The 21,568-nt window shown below is 41.0% G+C and overlaps 1 protein-coding gene across 1 annotated transcript in view; it reads left to right on the top strand.

Moving 5' to 3' along the window:
* NEB (nebulin) overlaps positions 1 to 21,568 on the top strand; it is a 193,958-nt gene that overhangs the window by 63,292 nt on the left and 109,098 nt on the right. Inside the window, exons 47-56 of the mRNA XM_073306879.1 lie at positions 783 to 890; positions 1,662 to 1,973; positions 3,292 to 3,495; positions 4,566 to 4,670; positions 4,782 to 4,889; positions 6,077 to 6,388; positions 15,465 to 15,668; positions 16,767 to 16,871; positions 16,978 to 17,085; positions 18,629 to 18,940. Of these exons, the coding sequence (XP_073162980.1) occupies positions 783 to 890; positions 1,662 to 1,973; positions 3,292 to 3,495; positions 4,566 to 4,670; positions 4,782 to 4,889; positions 6,077 to 6,388; positions 15,465 to 15,668; positions 16,767 to 16,871; positions 16,978 to 17,085; positions 18,629 to 18,940 (1,878 nt within the window). The remainder of the gene's footprint in view (positions 1 to 782; positions 891 to 1,661; positions 1,974 to 3,291; positions 3,496 to 4,565; positions 4,671 to 4,781; positions 4,890 to 6,076; positions 6,389 to 15,464; positions 15,669 to 16,766; positions 16,872 to 16,977; positions 17,086 to 18,628; positions 18,941 to 21,568) is intronic.

Raw genomic sequence — 21,568 nt, 5'->3', positions numbered from 1 at the left:
AACAAAGCATGCAGTATGAGGTTGCTATCTTTAGATATGTCCATTTCATCCCTATTGCTCAAATCAACATCTTAGATACCTCTCCAATAGAATGTAATTAATCTAGCAACCTGTTGTGGGAAAATGTCTAATTGTAGTGAGTTGAATTTTTAGAATTATAGAGTACCATTTTTTGTCAAATTCTCCTTTGTCCTGGAACATAAGAAAGAAATGCCAAAAAGATTTATCACTAGTATTCAAGAGGAGAGGTCATGATAGGTTGAAAACAGACACATGGGGGGGGTCACTGTTGACCTTCTCAGAAGTCCATGTCATTGTGGTCTGCAGCAATGTTTATTAATCAGATTACATATTTAAAGTAAATGACAGTATTGGTTGCAAATGAGTTGCAACCAAAAACTTTTATTTACCTCTCCACAGTCAATCTATTGCAGTTATGCAATAATTTCCACCCTTAGTGGAAAATATTCTGTAGCAAGAATAGCACACAAAACTTTTGACTAATTTCTAGCACCAAGAAAGCCACCTCAGAGACCTAGAAATGTGCTTTTTAATTTAAAAACATGATAGTTCGGCTAGCATGCATTGGCAATTGAAAATTAGTAGTAGCCAACTCCATTTGATAAATTCACCCTTGTTTTCTGCACAATGTGAAAAATAGGAATTCAGTTCTTGAATTATGGTGTAAAATACATAGCATTTCCTTTCTCTCCAAACATCAACATTGGAATACTTTTCTGCAAAGTGTGCTTGCAGTCATTATTGAAAACTTTTCTCAACAGAAACTCTACAAGTTAGGATATGAAGAACTGAAGAAGAAAGGCTATGAGCTTCCTCCTGATGCCATATCACTCAAGTCAGCAAAGGCATCCAGAGACATTTCCAGTGAAGTAAGAGTCTTACTAAACTAAAATAACAGATAGTGTGGTTAAGCCCTATGGGGCTGAATCAGTGCTGATTGAAATCAATGGGAGTCTTTCTATTGGTGTCAGTGGGATTAGGTCTTTCTGTCTTTCAAAAAAAAAAAAGAAGGCATACACTGGATGTTTCAATACAAGGCTAGTCATCCAACATACATTGTGTTTGTTTTTTTTCAGTCTGCTACTATATATATCACTTAAACCCAGTTTATTATTGAAATTTTGTGGGTAACATTGACATTTTATTTCATTTGAAAATTGACATAATCCATCAGTGACTTAGACTGTGCTGTGGAGTTGCATGTAATTGTTTGAAGATGAATGTTACTCACTGAAATAGAGTTTGAATTCAGATTTAATATTTCATATCAAACCTGGAATTAACCATTACATGGACTGTTATTTGCTAAGTATAACCTGGATCCCACAAACCCGTACGTGAATAGTCCCAATGAAGCACACTAAGTGCAGTGGAATTCACCACATAAATTGGGACTACACAGATGAGGAAGGGTTTACAAAAGCTGTGAACCCTATCCTATGAAATTATAAGAGCTATATCTTGCACTATAGTGGGGTTAAGGATACTCAGCTATTTATAGGAATCAATCATCACCTCATAGGATTGGGTTCTTAGTATGTTATAATAACTAAGGAGTTTCACCAACAGTTTTTACAAAGGTAGCATTTCTAGGTTGAATCTGAAAAAGCATCAATTATTCTTTTCTTTCTTTCCAACAGTACAAATACAAAGAAGGGTATCGCAAGCAGCTTGGCCACCATGTGGGAGCCCGCAACATCCAGGATGATCCGAAGATGGTGTGGTCTATGCATGTAGCCAAGATCCAGAGTGACAGGGAGTATAAGAAAGATTTTGAGAAATGGAAGACCAAGTATAATACTCCCGTAGATATGCTGGGAGTTGTACTTGCCAAGAAGTGTCAGGAACTAGTCAGTGACATTGATTATAGACATCCTCTGCACCAGTGGACATGTCTGCCAGACCAGAACAATGTTGTACATGCCAGGAAAACTTATGACCTTCAGAGTGATGTAAGTCCTACTTTTACCAGCTTTGTGTAACCTGAAGTGTTTTATTAAGTATATTTTTGCTCCAATGTCAAAAAACATATTTAAGGGCTATATTTCTGGACTCTTTTGTCCTGCAAAGACCTTTTATGTACTGGGTTGGTGAGTATTTTCAGACCAGTGACAACAGAAGTGAACTCTTCTACAGGTTAGTAAGCTCACAATTAGCAGCAGGCAGCTTTCTATTTGTATACTTACTAAGTACTGATCTCTTCTTGAGCAATTTGGAGTTAAGTTTGTTGCAGGGGATTTGAACTCACCATGGAGCAGAGTGAGGGCAAGACCATCTGAATTTCATAACTGTAAATAATTACTATTTTGGCTGTCTAAGTGACATGTCAAGAGCTCAAGTGGCTGGGAAGTGCAACCTCAACTGTGACATTTTGCAGAGGAAGAGATGGCTGTAATTTCTGAAATGCACTTTGAATGTCTAGGCAGTCTTCCTTATAGTTGTAGCTGAATCTCCATCCTGACAGAAACAGAATTTCCAGCAGCTGGAGTAAAATTTCTGGGGAGTAACTTGTATAGGCAGAATTGACCCTTGGTTTCAGAGACTGTTAGGGCATGTCTACATTGTAACGTAAACCCAGAGTTGTACAGCTCGAGTTAGCAGACCTTGGGTTTCTTGATTTAGGGCTTGAAAACTTACAATCATTTGTATCCCCAGATTAGGAATTTTTAAAGTCTGGGTACCAACCTGGTGTTCTAGCATCTATGCTGTGGTGTGGAGGCCCCAGTCCAGCCACTCATATCCAAGACTTCCTAGTGCCCTTCAAAAATATGCTCTCCAACCCTTTGTTTGTGGTGCACTGTGGGAAAACTTGACTGTCCACCAAAGTTGACTGTCCTGAGAACAAAGAAATGTGGCCCATGGGATTGTGGGATACTTTTGGTGGACTCCCAGAGCACAAGTCTACAATGTGAAGCAATAGGGATGGACCTGTGGGTCCAGGCTTGACTCAGGCTTGGAACCTCCACTCCCTTGGGGTCCTGGGACCTGGGTCCGAGTCCTCATTTAGTGCAATTTATGTGTAGACCAGATCGGTGGCGGGGGAGGATTGAGCCTGAGTTTGAACCCTGAGCTTACACTGCAGCACAGATATACCCTCAGTGTTGAACTAGCCCTGTCAGAGGACTGTGAGGTGATAACCTCTGTTATCATATGATATTGATTAAACATTGAGGCTCTCTTTAAGTGGTGCTGCTTTGCATTGAAGAAAAATGTTCATGTTGTCTAAATAAATAAAATAATGAACTGTCTTGTCTTCCTCTGTAATTTCAGATTTTATATAAATCAGATCTTCAGTGGATGAAAGGCGTTGGCTGGTCCCCAGCTGGTTCTCTGGATGATGAGAAGAATAAGAGAGCAACCCAGATCCTGAGTGACCATACCTATCGGCAACACCCAGACACGATCAAATTTAATAGCCTGCTTGATTCTCTACCAATGGTTCTGGCAAAGCACAATTCTGAAATTATGAACCACGTGAGTTTTCTATTTGTTTGCAATTAGAATTAAAATGATATTTTTCTGGATGCTCAAGATTTGCTTTTCGGTTTCTAAGGAAAATAAAGAAGTTTGCATAACAATATTATAGCCTTTTCATTGAATGTCAGGGATTTATTTCCATTATAAGTGACTACTTTTGTTTTGTATTTTGAGTTTCTAGCACATAGTTAAGGTATATTTTAAAAATATATATTTAATAGTTACTTATGTTTAAGATCAGAAACATGAAAAAGTTGTTTAATAAGATATTGGCTTTATGTTTTTACATGTTGGTTTATGTTGTTACAAAATAATTCATGTAAAGAGCTAGGCTGTGTATTTCCTTTTCAAGGAGGGGTGCAATTATTTATTATGATTGTGCAGAAAATTGGCCAGTTATACCTAGCAAAGATATTCGTATAAATGTCAGGTGATTTGTTACCCAGAAAGTTTCAAGATTCAATAGATCTTTGCTAATTTGCATTTCTTTATCTTCTCAAAAGGTAGTATCCATACCCTTACTTCCAATCTCTCTGATCAAATGGCAGAGTTTATAGTGAATTGCCATATTTAAAAGACTTAATCATAATTCCAAAATACCTAACAGGTTATTTGTCAGCAAATCATGAAGTATTAAATAACTGAAGCTGAACTGTCATTGTCAAATATATAGGCAAAAATGCATTTGGTTATGTGTAATGCTTGCTTTATTTATTGTGATTCACACTATATTAGTCACTCTGGGTGAAATCTTGCCCAATTGAAGTCAATGGCAAAATTCCCATTTGACTTAAACAGAGCCAGGATTTCACCACTTGAGTATTATGTCATGCAAAAGTCTCACTGAAATCACTGAGCAGACTTGTGGAGTGAGTCTCTAGGTCAGTGCAAACAAGAGAATTTCTGTTGTTATTTTTAGTTTTAGTTACAGTTGTTCTGGATTGCATGAAACTCTTAGGATTCTTGATCTTGATCACGCTTATTCAGTGAGAATTATATCTGACCTGAATAGTGACTGAGGTCTTCATGATTCCAACATCTTATTACATTTGTTGTTTGCTTTTCAGCGCTCATATACAGAAGCTTGGAATAAAGATAAAACTAGTATCCACATGATGCCAGATACCCCTGATATTTTACTGGCACAGCAGAACAAATTGAATTACAGTGAGGTAGGTGATGCCTTGCTTAAAAATTAAAAGGCAGCATGTGAGAATATTTAGATAAAGAAAAGAAAGTGCATTATTTCTGAAATGTAATAAATATTTTTTATTTTTTTTTAGAATCTGTACAGACTTGCAATGGAAGAGGACAAGAAGAAAGGCTATGACCTACGGGTAGATGCCATTCCAATCAGGGCAGCTAAAGCCTCCCGAGATATTGCAAGTGAGGTAAGTAAACTTGGACCCTTCTCCTCTCAGCTTCAGATGTCTCAACATCATAATGAACAGTTAAGGGCATTCTTCATCAACACAATCATATATCCAGTAACACACTTTCCAAACAATAAATAGGAGTGCAACTGGTATAAAATCTTTCCTACAGTTCCTGTAGGTCTGTCCTTACTTTACCTGTGGCGAGGTTCCACTCCCAGTATCTGTTGTCTATTTGAGGATCTCTGTTTGATGGTTTGAAGGATGTGACAAATGAAGTTATCCTGTCCAGTTTTGATTCTAACTAATGTCTCTTATTTAATAATAATTGCTAGTCAATATTTTTAGCTGAAGTAATCTCTTTGTTGTCGTGAAACCTTCCAGTACTGCCTGTCAGACCTTTTCCAGTAACAAATCCACTTAATTGAAACTGGCTTTTGGAAAAAAGTGTGTTTCACCTTGTTAACTAGCTGACTTATGTAAGAGCATTAAACAAATTGGACTGCATTTTAGGCTAAACGCTAGTTGAGAAATTGATATGGCCATGACCACGTACAATGGCTTATCCAGTGACAGGGAAAAGTTTTTCCTCTTAGAGACTGTCAAGCTAAACTAATATTGTCTTATGTTGAAGGTATATGTAATATTTTGATACTTAGTAACCAAATTTAGTACTAGTTTAACAATGTTTTCCAATAAATTCACTAGGCGTGTTTGTTTTTTATCTGTTGGATTTTAATTTTCTTGTTGTTTCTGTAAAATTGCCAATAAAGCGTTTTGTGTTTAAGAACATCTTAACAAGGTTGAGGCCGTTATGTGAGGAAGTAACTGATGGGCACCTCATAGAGAGAATCTGAATTCTGACCTCAGGGGAGCCAGACCAAGGAATTAGAAATAACTTTGATACAAATGTCTCAGGCAGAGGAAACTGTAGTTTTCCTCTCCAAACACTCCAAGGACCTAGTTCAAAGACATCTTATTACTTACATGTTTAAGGAAGTCTTGTGTCTAAACTTCTTTTTAAGTGCAGGGAGCCCTATGAGTGCTTTAGCACTCAGATACCACACTCTATGAAGAGAACACTTCTTCACATAAAAGCCTCCATACTCTGAGCTCATGATGCAGTCCTCCAGAGAATTGCTATAGGATGTTTTCTTAGCCCCCACTCCCCAATCTTACTTATTGAACTTTTTTTTTTCCTACAGTACAAATACAAAGCAGGGTATCGCAAACAGCTGGGCCACCATGTGGGAGCCCGCAACATCCAGGATGATCCGAAGATGGTGTGGTCTATGCATGTAGCCAAGATCCAGAGTGACAGAGAGTATAAGAAAGATTTTGAGAAATGGAAGACCAAGTATAATACTCCCGTAGATATGCTGGGAATTGTACTTGCCAAGAAGTGTCAGGAACTGGTTAGTGAAGTTGATTATAGACATCCTCTGCACCAGTGGACATGTCTGCCAGACCAGAATGATGTTGTACATGCCAGGAAAACTTACGATCTTCAGAGTGATGTAAGTCCTACTTTTACTAGCTTTGTGAAAACTGAAGTGTTTTATTAAATATGCTTTTCCTGCAATGTCAAAAAACATATTGAAGGGCTGCAATTCTGGACTCTTTTATCCCGCAAGGACCTTTGCTGCTGCATACTGGATTGATGGGTTGTCTCAATTTTAGATCAATTGCACGTGTATTCCCCCTCCAAGGTCCAGCAAGGGGGCAGCCACTTTAGACTTCTGGGTCCCAGCCATCACCCCTCTGGGATGGAAATCTGCATCTCAGTCACCACTCACTAGGCCTCTCTGCCTACTAGTGGCAGGGGCAAACACCACCAATTTGGTTTACTTAAGGTATCCTCTCTGCACCTATGCACATTATACATCATTTGAAAGTGTATTATGTGACCTTTAAGATGAGGAATGATGTGGGGCTATCAAGTGGTGCCATTACCATAGAAACTGGGATAAACAGTGACACCATCAACAGGTTAAAATAGCTACTCTGAAATATTTGCTTTTGTTTGTTATTTTAACTCTGTGCATTATTTCAAGACAAAATTGAATTTCTCTGTGACTTCAAAGTATCACAACAACAACCTAAAGGATAAACATCTATTAATAATTTTTTACAGGTGTAATGTAATTGTGATGGTGACATTTCTAATCAAAATCATTATCATCATCCTCTTGTTCATAATTATCGTCTCTGTTGAGAGTATGTGGGTTATCATGGTCTTCATTGCCTCGACATGTACACAGTTCTGTGCAGGGCAGATTATTCTGATTACAGACACTTCTGATTGTGCAGTGACCCCTACTGGCATATGTACAGAGAAGGTCTTGTAAAAGCTCAGATGCCATTGGGCCCTTGAACCATACAGGAAGTAGTTGATCATCCATATTTTTCCATCCATGATGCAATGGCAATGCAATATCTGGTCTATCTGTGTGCACATTTATCTAAATCTTTAACATGCTCTTCAAAACTGTCCTTCTAAGGTGGGAGTTTGGTCAGTGACTTGTCCTTTTCAATGGTTAGATTGAGGTGCAAAACAATTCAGGTCTCTGTGGGTGTCAAGGTTCCTTCCCCACTCTGAACTCTAGGGTACAGATGTGGGGACCAGCATAAAAACCTCATAAGCTTACTTTTACCAGCTTAGGTTAAAACTTCCCCAAGGTACAAACTATTTTACCCTTTGCCCTTGGACTTACACTGCCACCACCAAACGTTTATCTGGGTTTATTTTATTAGGAAAGCGTTGTTTGGAAATGTCTTTCCCTGCAAAATCCTCCCAACCCTTCCACCCCACTTCTTGGGGAACGTTTGGTAAAAATACTCACCAATTTGCATAGGTGACCACAGACCCAAACCCTTGGATCTTAAGAACAATGAAAAAAGCATTCAGGTCTTACAAGAAGAATTTTAATAGAAGAAACAGTAAAAAAGAAGTAACAATAAAAAGAATCACCTCTGTAAAATCAGGATGGTAAATACCTTACAGGGTAATTAGATTCAAAACATAGATAATCCGTCTAGGCAAAACCTTAAGTTACAAAAAGACACACAGACAGGAATATCCATTCTATTCAGCACAACTTAATTTCTCAGCCATTTAAAGAAATCATAATCTAACGCATATCTAGCTAGATTACTTACTAAGTTCTAAGACTCCATTCCTGTTCTGTCCCCGGCAAAAACATCACACAGACAGACCCTTTGTTTTTCCCTCCCCCCAGCTTTTGAAAGTATCTTGTCTCCTTACTGGTCATTTTGGTCAGGTGCCAGCAAGGTTATCCTAGCTTCTTAACCCTTTACAGGTGAGAGGATTTTTCCTCTGGCCAGGAGGGATTTTAAAGGGGTTTACCCTTCCCTTTATATCTATGACAGTGGGTCTCCTTTTCTTACTTGCTCTAGTCATACAGCACCACTACCAACTTCCTGGCTGCAGAAATTATGGCTTGTCCATCATTTTCTCACAATTTGGCAAGATCTCTGAAGCAGTAAGCTCCCTTACTAAACATCTGTATCAGTGATCTAATTACTATGGTTCCTTTGACATTAAGAGACCCAAAAGCCATATTGGTTCCTACTTCAGGAAGTGTTGCCTTTCTTATTAACAAGAGAACCAACAAAGACTCTGACAGACTCAAACTTCTTTACTCCCAACGCCAAGTGAGTGGACAGATGGCACCAGGTTCCTCAGAACGGGTTTGAGCATTTCTTTACTCATTCAGTTCCTAATTGTCTGGTGGTAACAGCTGCTAATGAGCTGTCTTGTCAAACCTACATTTACACTCCAGCTACGAAAAGGAAGCAATTCAGGCCACAGCATTATTCTAGACCCTTTTCCCAACAGAGACCACAATATTCCACTAAGAAGAGATCAAACTTCCTAGACATCACTAGCCATATTCTACTGTGGTGGAACATTCTTACCAGACGTCTGTGACCTCAAAGCAGTTGCTTTGACTTTTTGATCAAGGTCAGCATACTGATGATATCTCCTCCCTTCGAGTCACACCTATCCCTTTTTTTTTTTACTGTGCTTGGGAAAACATCATGTCAGACAAGTTGCTACTCAGCATGGTAAAGAAGGGATATGTTATCCTGTTCCTTTCCATTCCTTTTCCCAAACCACCTTCCCTGTCCCTTTTCAGGGACTCCTCTCGTGACACCGTGTTCCTTCAAGAGCGGTGGTCTTTTCTAGAATTGGGAGCAACAGAGAAAGTACCTTACCAGAGGAAAAAGCTTCTATTTCCAGTACTTCCCAGTCTCAAAAAACCCTGTGGTCCTCCATCTCGTTCTAGACTGAAGAAAGCGGGAACTATTTAATCAAAAACGTCAGGTTCAGGAGGGTCACCCTTACTTCTATTATCCCTTCCCTGGAGACTGGTATGGTGCCTTACAAGATGCATACATCCATGTGGCAATACATCTCTCCCACAGCAAGTACCTTTGATTTGTGGGAGGCACCAACCACTACCAATACACGGTGATCCTTTTCAGTTTGTCATCAGCCCTGAGGGTCTTCACCAAATGCATGTCAGCAGTAACAGCCATCTCTATCATTTGGGCATTCAAATATTTCCTTGCCTGGATGATTAGCCAATCCAGGCAGCATCAAGCATATGGCTCCTAATCATCAGACAAGTATTCTCTCATCTAGATCTGAAATTAATTGGGAGAAATCTCAGTTACAACCCAGTAACTGCATAACTTTTTTATAGGAGCAGAGCTTAATGCCGGAACAGCCATAGCTTATCTGTCAAGGGAGAAGCACCAATCTATAGCCACCCTTTCCAATGCCCTCAGCTTCAGCCCAATGACAACAGTGCATAGCAGCCTTCTGTTCCTGGGTCTCATAAATGTACATAATTCTGCATGCCAGACTTCACCTTTGCTATCTGCAAGCTTGGCTTCATTCGGTATATCATCCTTCCACGCACCATCCGAACATGCAGATTTGCATACATGCTCGAGTGCTTTACTTTATGTGTGGGTAAGTGGGCCTGAGGAATGTGTGCAATAGGTTTCTGTTTTTCTCTTTGAACAGACCATGACTTTGGTTACAAGCCTCCACCAAAGGATGAGGGAGACATAGAATCGTAGGACTGGAAGGGACCTCGAGAGGTCATCTAGTCCAGTCCTCTGTGCTCATGGCAGGACTAGAATTATCTAGGCCAGACCTGACAGGTGTTTGTTTAACCTGCTGTTAAAAATCTCCAATTGTGGAGATTCTACAACCTCCCTAGGCAATTTATTCCAGTGCTTAGCCACCCTGATCCTAGTTTTTCCTAATGTCCAACCTAAACTGCCCTTGCTACAATGTAAGCCCATTGCTTCTTATCCTGTCCTCAGAGTTTAAGGAGAACAATTTTTCTCCCTCCTCCTTGTAACAACCTTTTATGTACTTGAAAACTGTTGCCATCTCGGTCTTCTCTTCTCCAGACTAAACAAATGCCTTGTTTTCAATCTTCCCTCATAGGTCATGTTTTCTTGACCTTTAATCACTTTTGTTGCTCTTCTCTGGACTTTCTCTAATATGTCCATATCTTGGTCAACCTCAGACACAAGACCTTTGTTCTGCTTCAGCTTTGTGAGCACTCTCAGAAGGAGAAGAGATGGAGAGAATGCTTACCAGAACTGACCGGATCAGGGAAGAAGAAAATGTGATGAAACATGGTCTGTGGCCGGCCCTGGAGAAAAACCTGGTCAACTCAGGAGGTTTCCCTCGATATAAGTGTATTAGAACTCTAAGCTATTTGTTGGGCCTGTGAGATATTTATTCCCTCCATCCAAAACCAGGTGGTGGAAGTTCTCACAGACAACACTACAAGGAAGTGCAAGATTGTCTGAACCGTGACAGGAGGCTTCCTCCTTTGGAATCTGTGTATTCATCACAATGTTTCCCGGAAGGCTTTTCACCTTGCAGGAGTGAGAAATACACTCCTAGTAGACTCCTTTAGCTGGGTTTACACAAAGCATCACATGCAGTCAATCAGGAAAGACATTCTCCTCCAAGTTTTTTGCTGGTAGGGTACGCAGTAATAGACTTGTTCATGGCCGACCTCAACAACAAGTGCATGAGGTTTTTCTTCAGGGCTGGCCACAGATTGTGTTCCATCACAGATACTTTTCTTCTTCCCTGGTCCAGTCAGTTCCTATATGCGTTCCCTCCAGCTCTTTTTCTTCTGAGAGTGCTCATGAAGCTCAAGCAGAACAAATATTATTAATCAACATTGTACAGACATGGCCAAGACAATTTTGGTTCATGGATCTACATCACCTGTTGATCAGTTTATCGACAATTCTACCAATAAGTACTGAACTTCTGTCACAGAAGCAGGGCAGATCTCTTCATCCAAATCTCAAATCTCTCCACCTTACTGTGTGGATCATCTCTAGTTGAATACTCATAAGAAAACCTGCTTCTGAGAGATGTGGGCCATTTTGGTGAGCAGCAGAAAGGAATCCACTGGAGCCAAATACACAGTAGAAGTAGATTACAAAGTAGAAAATACAAAGTAGAAGAGATTTTTCTATTTGGGCACAACCCTGCAGTACCCTCAGACTGAGGTTATGCATGTGGTGGGGTATCTCCTGCATCTGAAATCATCAGGCCCCTCAAATAATTCTGTGGGAGTTCATCTGCTTTTTACTTCGGCAATACACCTGCCAATAGACAGGTTTTCCATTTTCTCTCATCCTCTTGTTTCTTGATTTTTAAAAGGCCTAACCAACTCTTAACCTCCTGTGTCAGTTCCGGTACACAGCAGCAACATGGTCATTTGTACATACCTTTTCTACTCATTACGCCATCATACAAGGCTCTCATGACAATGCTAATTTGGTAAGTTGCTGCTACTGTTTCTGTTTAGATGATCAGAAGTCCCTTTACCTGTAAGGGAACTGCTGTTGAGTCACCTACCTGGAATGTATATGTGTCCAATCACTCGAAGGCATTTATTCACCTTGCAGTAACTGTTGTTCTTTGAGACGTATTGTGCACATAGATATTCCACAGCTCTCCTGCCTTCCCTGTTACTTGGGTCATGCTTACAGTAGTGTGAAGGAATGGAGAGGGAGACAGTGCACATGAGAACATGGTCACATGCATGGCCTTGTGGTACTGCTGTTAAAAGTCTTTGACTTGAGTGCACTGGGAGCATGTATACCTACTGTGGAATGTATGTGTGCACAACACATCTCAAAAAACAACAGTTACTGCAAGGTGACTAACCAATTTTTTTCCTTGCATCCAGCCTTCAATCCAACACAGTCCTTCTGCAGTTTTGACACCGTTACTGTTCTCATATCTGTCAAAGACTTCAATTACAGAATTAGCTGTGTCAGATCCATTTAGAACCTGCTCATATTCTTAGAAGCCAATTTATCAAATATGTGGTGTTTGTCTCCAGATATCATTTGTATAACAGCCATGGCATCTCTGATGTACACTGTGGTTTCCTTGTTGCACACTCTTAGCTCATGGTTCTTTTAGCTTGAGCTTCCAGCTGTTGCCCTAATTTAGCTTTATCTGTTCTTCTCATTGTTCCATCAACATGGTAGAAGGAGATAGGCACAGATCATTTTGGGTGACTAAGATCAGTTGCCTTTGAAATGTCTTCTCTGCATCTTGCTGAGGACAAGACTTTGGAAAAGAACTTTTGAACTGATAGCTGCTGCAGTTGTCCCTCCCTTGCCAGGCTTAAATTTGGTCCTCTACACACCATGTCAGCAAATCTTTTGGTGCTAGATTTCCTGACTGGGCTGCAAAAGCTATGTGTGCCATCGGAATCAAGAGCATTTGCCCCAGATCTCTCCATTTCTTCTTTGCTAACATGTGCGCTTTTCACCAGAGACTGTTGGACATTCGATGTTACATGCAATTGAGTAGATATGTTGATAAGTACCTCTGGATGTGATTCACGGTCAAATGGATTTGTCATATTGTTGAAGACACGTGTTGGTAAGAGCTGTAACATGCTCTTCATCCCCCTTCAGTGCAGAGGCAAGGACTTATTAGTGGAGTTTGTCTTCACTACTTCTTGCTAGAATGCTTCTTTCTGTAATAGCGTTTCCACATTGTTAATATGAATGTGTGTATTGTCATCCATAACACTAATACTGACCTGTGCGTAAGTGTCACTGAATTAAAAAGTTATTTTCTAGACCATTTCAAAGGCTAGTACTGCATACATAGACAGTTACACATGAAAAGCTTCTACCAGGCAGACTAGATGCTACGCTGTATGTACAAAACCTTACAGATGACAAGGAATTAGGAATTCATGTAAATTTATATCGACCCATTATCCAGTACAAACTGTGGGCACAAAATCTACTGCTACTGGTGTACAGCCTTCTGTGTGCGACTGATCTGGTCAGCCAATTTCAATTGGAAATATATGAAACTATTATAATCACCTGTGAGATGCTTTGACAATTAAGAATATGCAGTGTGAACACATTTCATGTTAGTGTGTTGCAAAATATTGATATTTGCCATTTTGGTCACATGCTACATGTCTTCACCATTTCTTTTTAAAAAATACTTGTCTGTGCAAAACTAATAGAAAAATCTTTTAATACATTATCATTTGGTAGCTCTGACCAACAAGCACCACATTAAGGTGTTTAAATCAATCAGTAAAAATGTGGTCCTAGTCAGTTTGCAGTGTGTCTGGAACTGAGCAAAATGTGACACTTAACTGATTTTGGTTATCGTTGTTTCACCTTGGCTACAGGCTTATGACACCACTTGAGAGCTCCACAGCATCTAAACATACATAAAATATACTTTCAAATGATCTACGATGTGGGTGTGTGTAGGGTGGACCATTGCCACGTGCCTATATGCCCAGTGAGACAGATGGCTTGAAAAAGCCAGCTCCTGTGCTTTGTTTTCTCTCCAAGTTCTATGACCAGTGTTTTGCCTGCAGGTATAAGTTACCACCCAGCTCCTTCTATGCAAGAACATTTTTTTCATAAAGTAACAGCATTACTGTCACTGCTGGGTTGTAGGTGGTTAGACCTAGTAGTCAGAGCCAGAGTCCGCAAGACAGGAGTCAACTGTGTCAGGATACCAGGAGATCAGTAGCAGGAGACAAACTGGAGGTCAGAACATGAATCAGATGCCAGAAATCACAGCTGGTCCAGATGCCAGGATATCAAATGTGGGATGCAGGAAGCACAAGGCACCCAGTCCAAAACAGGGTGGAACCCAGTTGTTCAGACAGTTTCCTGTTCATGCTGCTAGCTTAAGTAGATGAGCAGGCCAATCAGCTGATCCAGCACTCTGCCAGTTGGACTGTAGGGGTGGAGCCTCAAACTAGGCTGGGTTTCATGGTTCCCAGGTAGGTAAGCAAGCATCAGCAGGCTGCCAGATGGAGGGTTGGAGCATGACTGATCCTATAAACCTTACAGACCCAGGTTCGAGAACCATGGGCTATGACAATTACAAAAAAAACATATTAAAACAATAAAGAACATATGTGCATGCTAAATAGCTTACCGCAGGTTGCCCACTAAAACCAACCCAGGGTCTCAAGACGGTGCCAGTCCTTCAAATCCGATTGGATTTTCCCTTGGGGTTACAAATTAATCTACACCTGGGCAGATAAACTGATTCTTTGTACATCTTGGACCTTTGGTCTCTCGTCTCCAGAACAGGTAATCAACAGACCAGGACACTCCTGACAGTGCAGCTTCGAAGTCTGGGTTTTTGCATAACCAGAATTGGAAAATTTGCATTAATCTCTCCCCAGGAAATCCACTTAACACCTATTGTCCTAAAAGTCACTGCATGTCTGGCACATTTCCAATAGAGTTCTTTGAATTCCCAGGTCTGACATTCCTCACATCTCCCCCATAGAGAGGTTACATACAGTCCTAACCCACACTAATACATAAATTAAATACAAAAAGGTCTTCCAAGGTTATTGTAGGAAATTGCCATATCTGTGGACGTGGGTATTTTTGGAACAGTAACAATAGACGTGATGCTAGCTCACAATTAACAAGAGGCAGCTTTCTGTTTGCATCCTTACTAAGTATGGATCTTCTCTTGTCCACTTCGGAGTTAAATTAAATTTTCTGCCATGGATTTCAACTCTCCATAGAGCAGAATGAAGGCAAGACAATCTGAGTTTCATGTCTGTGAATATTTACTATTTTGGCTGTATAAGTGACTCCTGTCCAGAGCTTGAGGGGGAAGGAAGTGCCTCTTCATCTGTGACATTTGGCAGAAGAAAAGAAATGGCTGTTAATTCCCAAAATGCACGTTGAGTGTGTAGGTTATCTCCATGCCAGTTGAAGATGAATCTCCACCCTGACTGAGACAGAACTTCCAGGGGGTGAAGTAAGATTTTTGTGGAGTAACTGAAGTAGGCAGAATCCACCTTGGGTTTCAGAGTCCATCGTTGTAGAACTAGCCATATCAGAAGACTACAAGGTGAATACCTCTGTCATCATTAGATATTGATTAAACATTGAGACTCTCTTCAAGTGGTGCTGCTTTTCTTTGAAGAAAAAATATTCATGTTGTCTAAATAAAATAGTGAACTGTCTTGTCTTTGTCTGTTACTTCAGCTTTTATATAAATCAGATCTTCAGTGGATGAGAGGCATTGGCTGGTCCCCAGCTGGCTCTCTGGATGATGAGAAGAATAAGAGAGCAACCCAGATCCTGAGTGACCATACCTATCGGCAACACCCAGACACGATCAAATTTACTAGCCTGCTTGATTCTCTACCAATGGTTCTGGCAAAGCACAATTCTGAAATTATGGATCAGGTGAGTTTTGTAAATTTGCAATTAGAATTAAAACAGTACAGTTTTTCTGGATGCTAAAGGTTTTTTTTAAAGGAAAATAAAGACGTTTGCATTTCAAGACTACAGTCTTTTCATGGAATGTCAGGGATTTATTACCATTATAACTGAGTACTTTTACTTTGTATTTTGAGTTTCTAGCACATAGCTAAAGTATATTTTTAAAATATATTTAATAGTTGCTTCTGTTTAAGATCAGAAACATGGAAAAGTGGTTTAATGAGAGATTGGCTTTATGTATTTACATGTTATTTTATGTTGTTGCAAAATAATTAATGTAAAGAGCTAAACTGTATATTTTGTTTTCAAGTGGGGGTGCAGCTATATACATATTTATCATGGTTGTGCAGACAACTGGCCAGTTATACCTAGCAGACATATTTATATAAATGTCAGGTGAATTGTTACGCAGCAAGTTTCAAAATTCAATAGAACTTTGCTAATTTGCATTTCTTTATCTTCACAAACCAGAGCTCCAGTCTCTCGGATCTAATGACAGTTTATAGTGAATTGCCATATTAAAAAGACTTAATTATATTTCCAAAATACCTAACAGGTTATTAGTCAGTAAATTATGAAGTATTAAATAATCAAAGCTGAACTCTCATTCTCAAATGGAAAAATGCATTTGGTAATGTGTAATGCTTGCTTTATTTACTGTGATTTAAACTAGATCAATCATCCTGGGAATCTTGTCTCATTGAAGTCAATGGCAAAATTCTCATTGATTTCAATGATGTCAAGTAGAATATCACTCAAAAATCTCACTAAAATCACTGAGTGGACTTGTGGAACAAGGTACCACTCAACATAAGTGAAGGTCTCCGTGACCGTTATTTGTTGATTAGTAAAATTCAGTAATTTGCCATGGGTCTTGAGGTCAGTGCAGAGGAAACTTCTGTTGTTATTTTAGTTTTAGTTACAGTTGTTCTGGACTGCCTGAAATTCTTAGGATTTGTGATCTTGATCACGCTTATTCAGTCAGAATTATATCTTACCCTATTAATGACTTAGGTCTTCATGATTTTGAACATCTTATTATATTTGTTGTTTGCTTTTCAGCGCTCATATACAGAAGCTTGGAATAAAGATAAAACTAGCATCCACGTGATGCCAGATACCCCTGCTATTTTACTGGCGCAGCAGAACAAATTGAATTACAGTGAAGTAGGTGATGCCTTGCTTAAAAATTAAAAGGCAGCATGTGAGAATATTTAGATGAAAAGAAAGTGCATTATTTCTGAAATGTAATGAATATTTTTTATTTTTTTAGAAACTGTACAGACTCGCAATGGAAGAGGACAAGAAGAAAGGCTATGACCTACGGGTAGATGCCATTCCAATCAGGGCAGCTAAAGCCTCCCGAGATATTGCAAGTGAGGTAAGTAAACTTGGACCCTTCTCCTCTCTGTTTCAGAGGTCTCAACATTTTAGTGAGCAGTTAAAGGCATGCTTCATCAACACAATCATGTATCCAGTAACACACTTTCCAAACAATAAAGAGGAGTGCAACTGGAATAAAAACTTCCCTACAGTTCCTGTAGGTCTGTCCTTACTTTACCTGTGGTGAGGTTCCACTCCCAGCATGTGTTGTCTATTTGAGGATCTCTGTTTGAGGGGTATGGCAAATGAAGTCATCTTTTCCAGTTTTGAGTCTAAGTACTATTTCTTATTTGATAATAATTTCTACTCAATGTTTTAAATGAATTAATCTCTTTGTTGCCGTGTAACCTGGCATTATTTGGAGGGCTGGGTGGCTCAGCGGATGCGGAGCTGGAGGGGACTGCTCTGATGCCTTTCCCTACAGGGGAGGGCACTGGTGGTTAACCAGCTGTTTCTATCCATGCACCGGCACTGGTGCAGCAGCCTGAGCCCGCTCCCGGGTATCCTGATCCACCTGCAGAAGCTAATTCTGGAGTTCTTCTGGCCAGGGCTTCTTTGGGTCTCTGTGGAGGTTCTGAGTCTTCCCCTGGAGGAGGGCAGACAGGGTCTGCTCCGCCTCTACGGTCAGGTCCATGTCCTCCACCTCCAGGCACTGCAGAAACTCCTTCATGGAGCAGGTAGTTTGGTGTGGAGTGCGCTGGCGCACGTCTTTTCCTGTTGGCTCCAAGGGCTCTGTTACGACTTGCAGCTCTTTTACCTCCATCCAATGGGTCTTCCGTGAGACCTCTCCGAGCAGCTGGTCTTCTACCAGGACCTCCTGTGGACCTGGAAGCTGATCTCGGTGAGCAGGTCCATGGTGGCCTCTGAGGGAAAATATCTCCTCATGGAACCCCGATAGACAACCCGCAGCTCAGTGTGCAGGTGGCAGAGTCCCCCTTGGTATCCTGGAGGTTGGTTCTGGCAGTTGCCTCCTGGACTACAACTGGGGGACTGAGTGGAACCCCTGGCGCTTGGCCGGTGCATGGGGCTCTCCACCCTGCGTGTCCCCTGGTGCACTCTCCAAGAGGTGAGGGCAGCCTTACTGCCCTCCTGTCAGGCTTTCCTTGAGTGAGTCCTGCGGTAGGGTACTCCTTGCCCTCCTCTCACCCTCCGGACTTCACCATAGGGCCCCTGCCCTGCAAGGCCCCCGGCCACCCTCTCCACACCCTCCAAGCTAGCTGTGTGACCTGCCATCGGTCCGTTTCCCAACTGGGCCTAGGAAACAGCTATATCTGCTCGTGCTCCACCCCCTTCATTTCCTGACCATCGAGTCCCACCATGACACCAAGTGGCGGGACCTCCTACCTCCTCTGGAGGGTAAGGAGCCTAGCAGCTAGTCTGTATTCCATCCTGGTGCCACAGCCTGCCAGGGATTTTGATTGGCGACTCTTTCACAGATGATGATAAAGTCCTCCAGGGAATTGCTACAGGAGTATAGGATATTTTCTTTAAAAATCCCCCTGAAACTGATTGAACGTTTTTTGTTTTTTTTTTCCCTACAGTACAAATACAAAGCAGGGTATCGCAAACAGCTGGGCCACCATGTGGGAGCCCGCAACATCCAGGATGATCCGAAGATGGTGTGGTCTATGCATGTAGCCAAGATCCAGAGTGACAGGGAATACAAGAAAGATTTTGAGAAATGGAAGACGAAGTACAATACTCCTGTGGATATGTTAGGAATTGTGCTGGCCAAGAAATGTCAGGAACTGGTTAGTGAAGTTGATTATAGACATCCTCTGCACCAGTGGACATGTCTGCCAGACAAGAATGATATTATACATGCCAGGAAATCTTACGATCTTCAGAGTGATGTAAGTCCTGTTTTTACCAGTTTTGTGAAAACTGAAGTGTTTTATTAAATATGTCTTTGCTGCCATGTCACATAACATATTTAAGGGCTGTATTTCTGGACTCTTTTATCCTGCAAGGACCTTTGCTGCTGCATACTAGATTGGTGGGTTGTTACAGTTTCAGGCCAATTGCACGTGTTTTCCCCCTCCATTAGGGTGACCAGATGACAAGAACAAAATATCGGGACACATCGGGGGGCAGCCACAGGCTCACCCCGCCCCCACACCAGGGCCAGCTCTAGGTTTTTTGCCGTCCCAAGCAAAAAAAAAAAAAATCTGGAGTGCCGCCGAAGCAATATATTGGGACAAATGGCATCCCAACTGTACATCGGGCGGGGTGTGGGACAAACAACTAAATATCCGGACAGTCCCAATTGTATCAGGACGTCTGGTCACTCTACCCTCCATAGTCCAGCAAGGGGGCAGCCACTTTAGGCTCCCAGCCGTCACCTCCCTTGGACGGAAATCTGCATCTCAGTCTCTCCTGACCAGGCCTCTCTGCCTACACTGTAATATTAGGTATGTGGCAGACACCACCAACTTGGTTGACTTAAGTTATCATCTCTACCCCATGCACATCATACATCATTTGAAATACTTTTATGTTTACTTTAAGGTGAGGAATGATGTGGCATTGTTAAGTGGTGTTGTTACCATAGAAACTGGGATAAACAGTGACACCATCAACATGTTAAAATGAAATATTTTGAAATATTTGCATTTTTTCTGTTATTATTTCAAGAAAATTGGATTTCTTTGTGACTTCAAATCATCACAGCAACAACCTAAATGGTAAAACAAAATGTAACAATAATTTTTTACAGGTGTAATTGAAATGTAGTAGCGCTAGAGACATTCCCACTCAACATCATTATTATCCTCTTGTTCATTAGTATGATCTCTGTTGAGAGCGTGTGGGTTACCATAGTTTCACTGCCTTGGCATGGACACAGTTCTGTGCAGGGAATTTTATTCTGATTACAGAGACCATTGAGTATTCAGTGAACACTATTGGCATGTGCACAAATAAGGTCTTCTAGAAGCTCAGATGCCACTGGATCCTTGAACAATATAGGAAGTAGTTGATCAGCCTCATTTTTCCATCCATGTTGCAATGGTGATCCAGTATCTGGTTTACCTATATGCAAAGGCATCCAAATCTGAGATTGACATGCTCTTCAAAACTTTCCTCCCGTGGTGGAAGTCTGCTCAGTGACTTATCCTTTTTGATGGCTAGACTGAGGCGCAAACAGATCAGTTCTCTGTGGGTGTCCTTTTCTTTCTCATACCACACGGCTAACAACTTGCTTGCTGCAGAAATTGCGGCTTGTTCATCATTCTGTCTCAATCTGGTAAGATCTCTGAAACAGTAAGGTCCCTTTGTTTTGACGACGCTGAACATGGATGTTTCCCAATATCAAATGGCAGTGACAGAGAGTCCCAGACGCTTAATACAAGTGTAGCAGGTAGTTCGTTGCGGAAGTCAGGAACGAGTGTGTCACAGATTGCATGAACATATATGAAGCGACACTTGTCAGTTGTGCTGATAATGGAACCTCTTTCAAGCCACATGTTATGTATTTGTTCCATTTTTGGAATGTACTGAACAGCAAGAACCAAAACATCTGTATCAGGTGACCTAATTACTACGGTTCCTTTGACACCAAGGTACCCAAAAGCCATACTGGTGCACACAGCATGCAGAAGCATCCTTGTGTCTGCTTCCTCTTGAGAACTGTATTAGCCTTGGGTTTCCTCAACACCTCTACTGATGATAGACTGTCTACTTCACCACTGGAAAAGCCTCAAGCAAAAAGGAGTGTTTGTGTTGGATGTGCTTCTAGACTCTCAGGTGTATTCCACAGAAGAATTTAAGTGATAGCTTGTTGGATGTTTCATTTAGAAAAAAATTCATGGAGGCACAGGATGTCCACCAATCATCTTATTCTCCTTCAGGTGACAGTGCACATATATATTCCAATGTAGTGCACTCGAGTCGGAGACTTTTGCCAGCAGTATCACTAGGCGTTGCATGAGCCCTTGTTCTCTTTGTGCTTTCAGATGAGGGCATACAAGGGGTGTGTTTACCGCCTCCTTTTCAATTCCTTCTCACCACCTATGGTGGGAGTTGGATCTCCCTGTAACTTTAGCTTCCGTCAGTCAGCTTTCAAATACTTTTCTATATATAGTTTTTATAATTATAGCGTACAGTGCAGTATAGTATAAAATAGTGTAGTTATTTTAGCTACAGTTTTATTAGTACCTGGAGGATTTACTGTGGAAAAAAAAAGCCCAGATTTTAAACAAATGTGCCACGTGCAGCACTGTTATTCCTGTCACAGATAGGTACAAGAGTTGTCTGATTTGTGTGGGTGAGTGATGTGTGAGGGACAAATGTCCTCTTTGTACCTCCTTTTCTCTCTGCACTAAGAAGCAGAGAGACTGTTGCCTTAATGATGCGACCTTTGCATGAGCAGAGTCCCAGTGGTGACCAAGGGCACCCTGGATCAACTTGGAGAGTTCCTTCAGCTTCTTCTGACTGCAGACGTAAGTCTGGGAGCAAACATCGTACTTCCCCTTCTCTGTGTG

This window comes from Lepidochelys kempii, chromosome 11 (assembly GCF_965140265.1).
Source record: "Lepidochelys kempii isolate rLepKem1 chromosome 11, rLepKem1.hap2, whole genome shotgun sequence".
In the NCBI taxonomy this organism is placed as follows: domain Eukaryota; kingdom Metazoa; phylum Chordata; order Testudines; family Cheloniidae; genus Lepidochelys; species Lepidochelys kempii.
The sequence above is the reverse complement of the archived record's forward strand: the minus strand, read 5'-3'. Positions and strand labels throughout refer to the sequence as shown.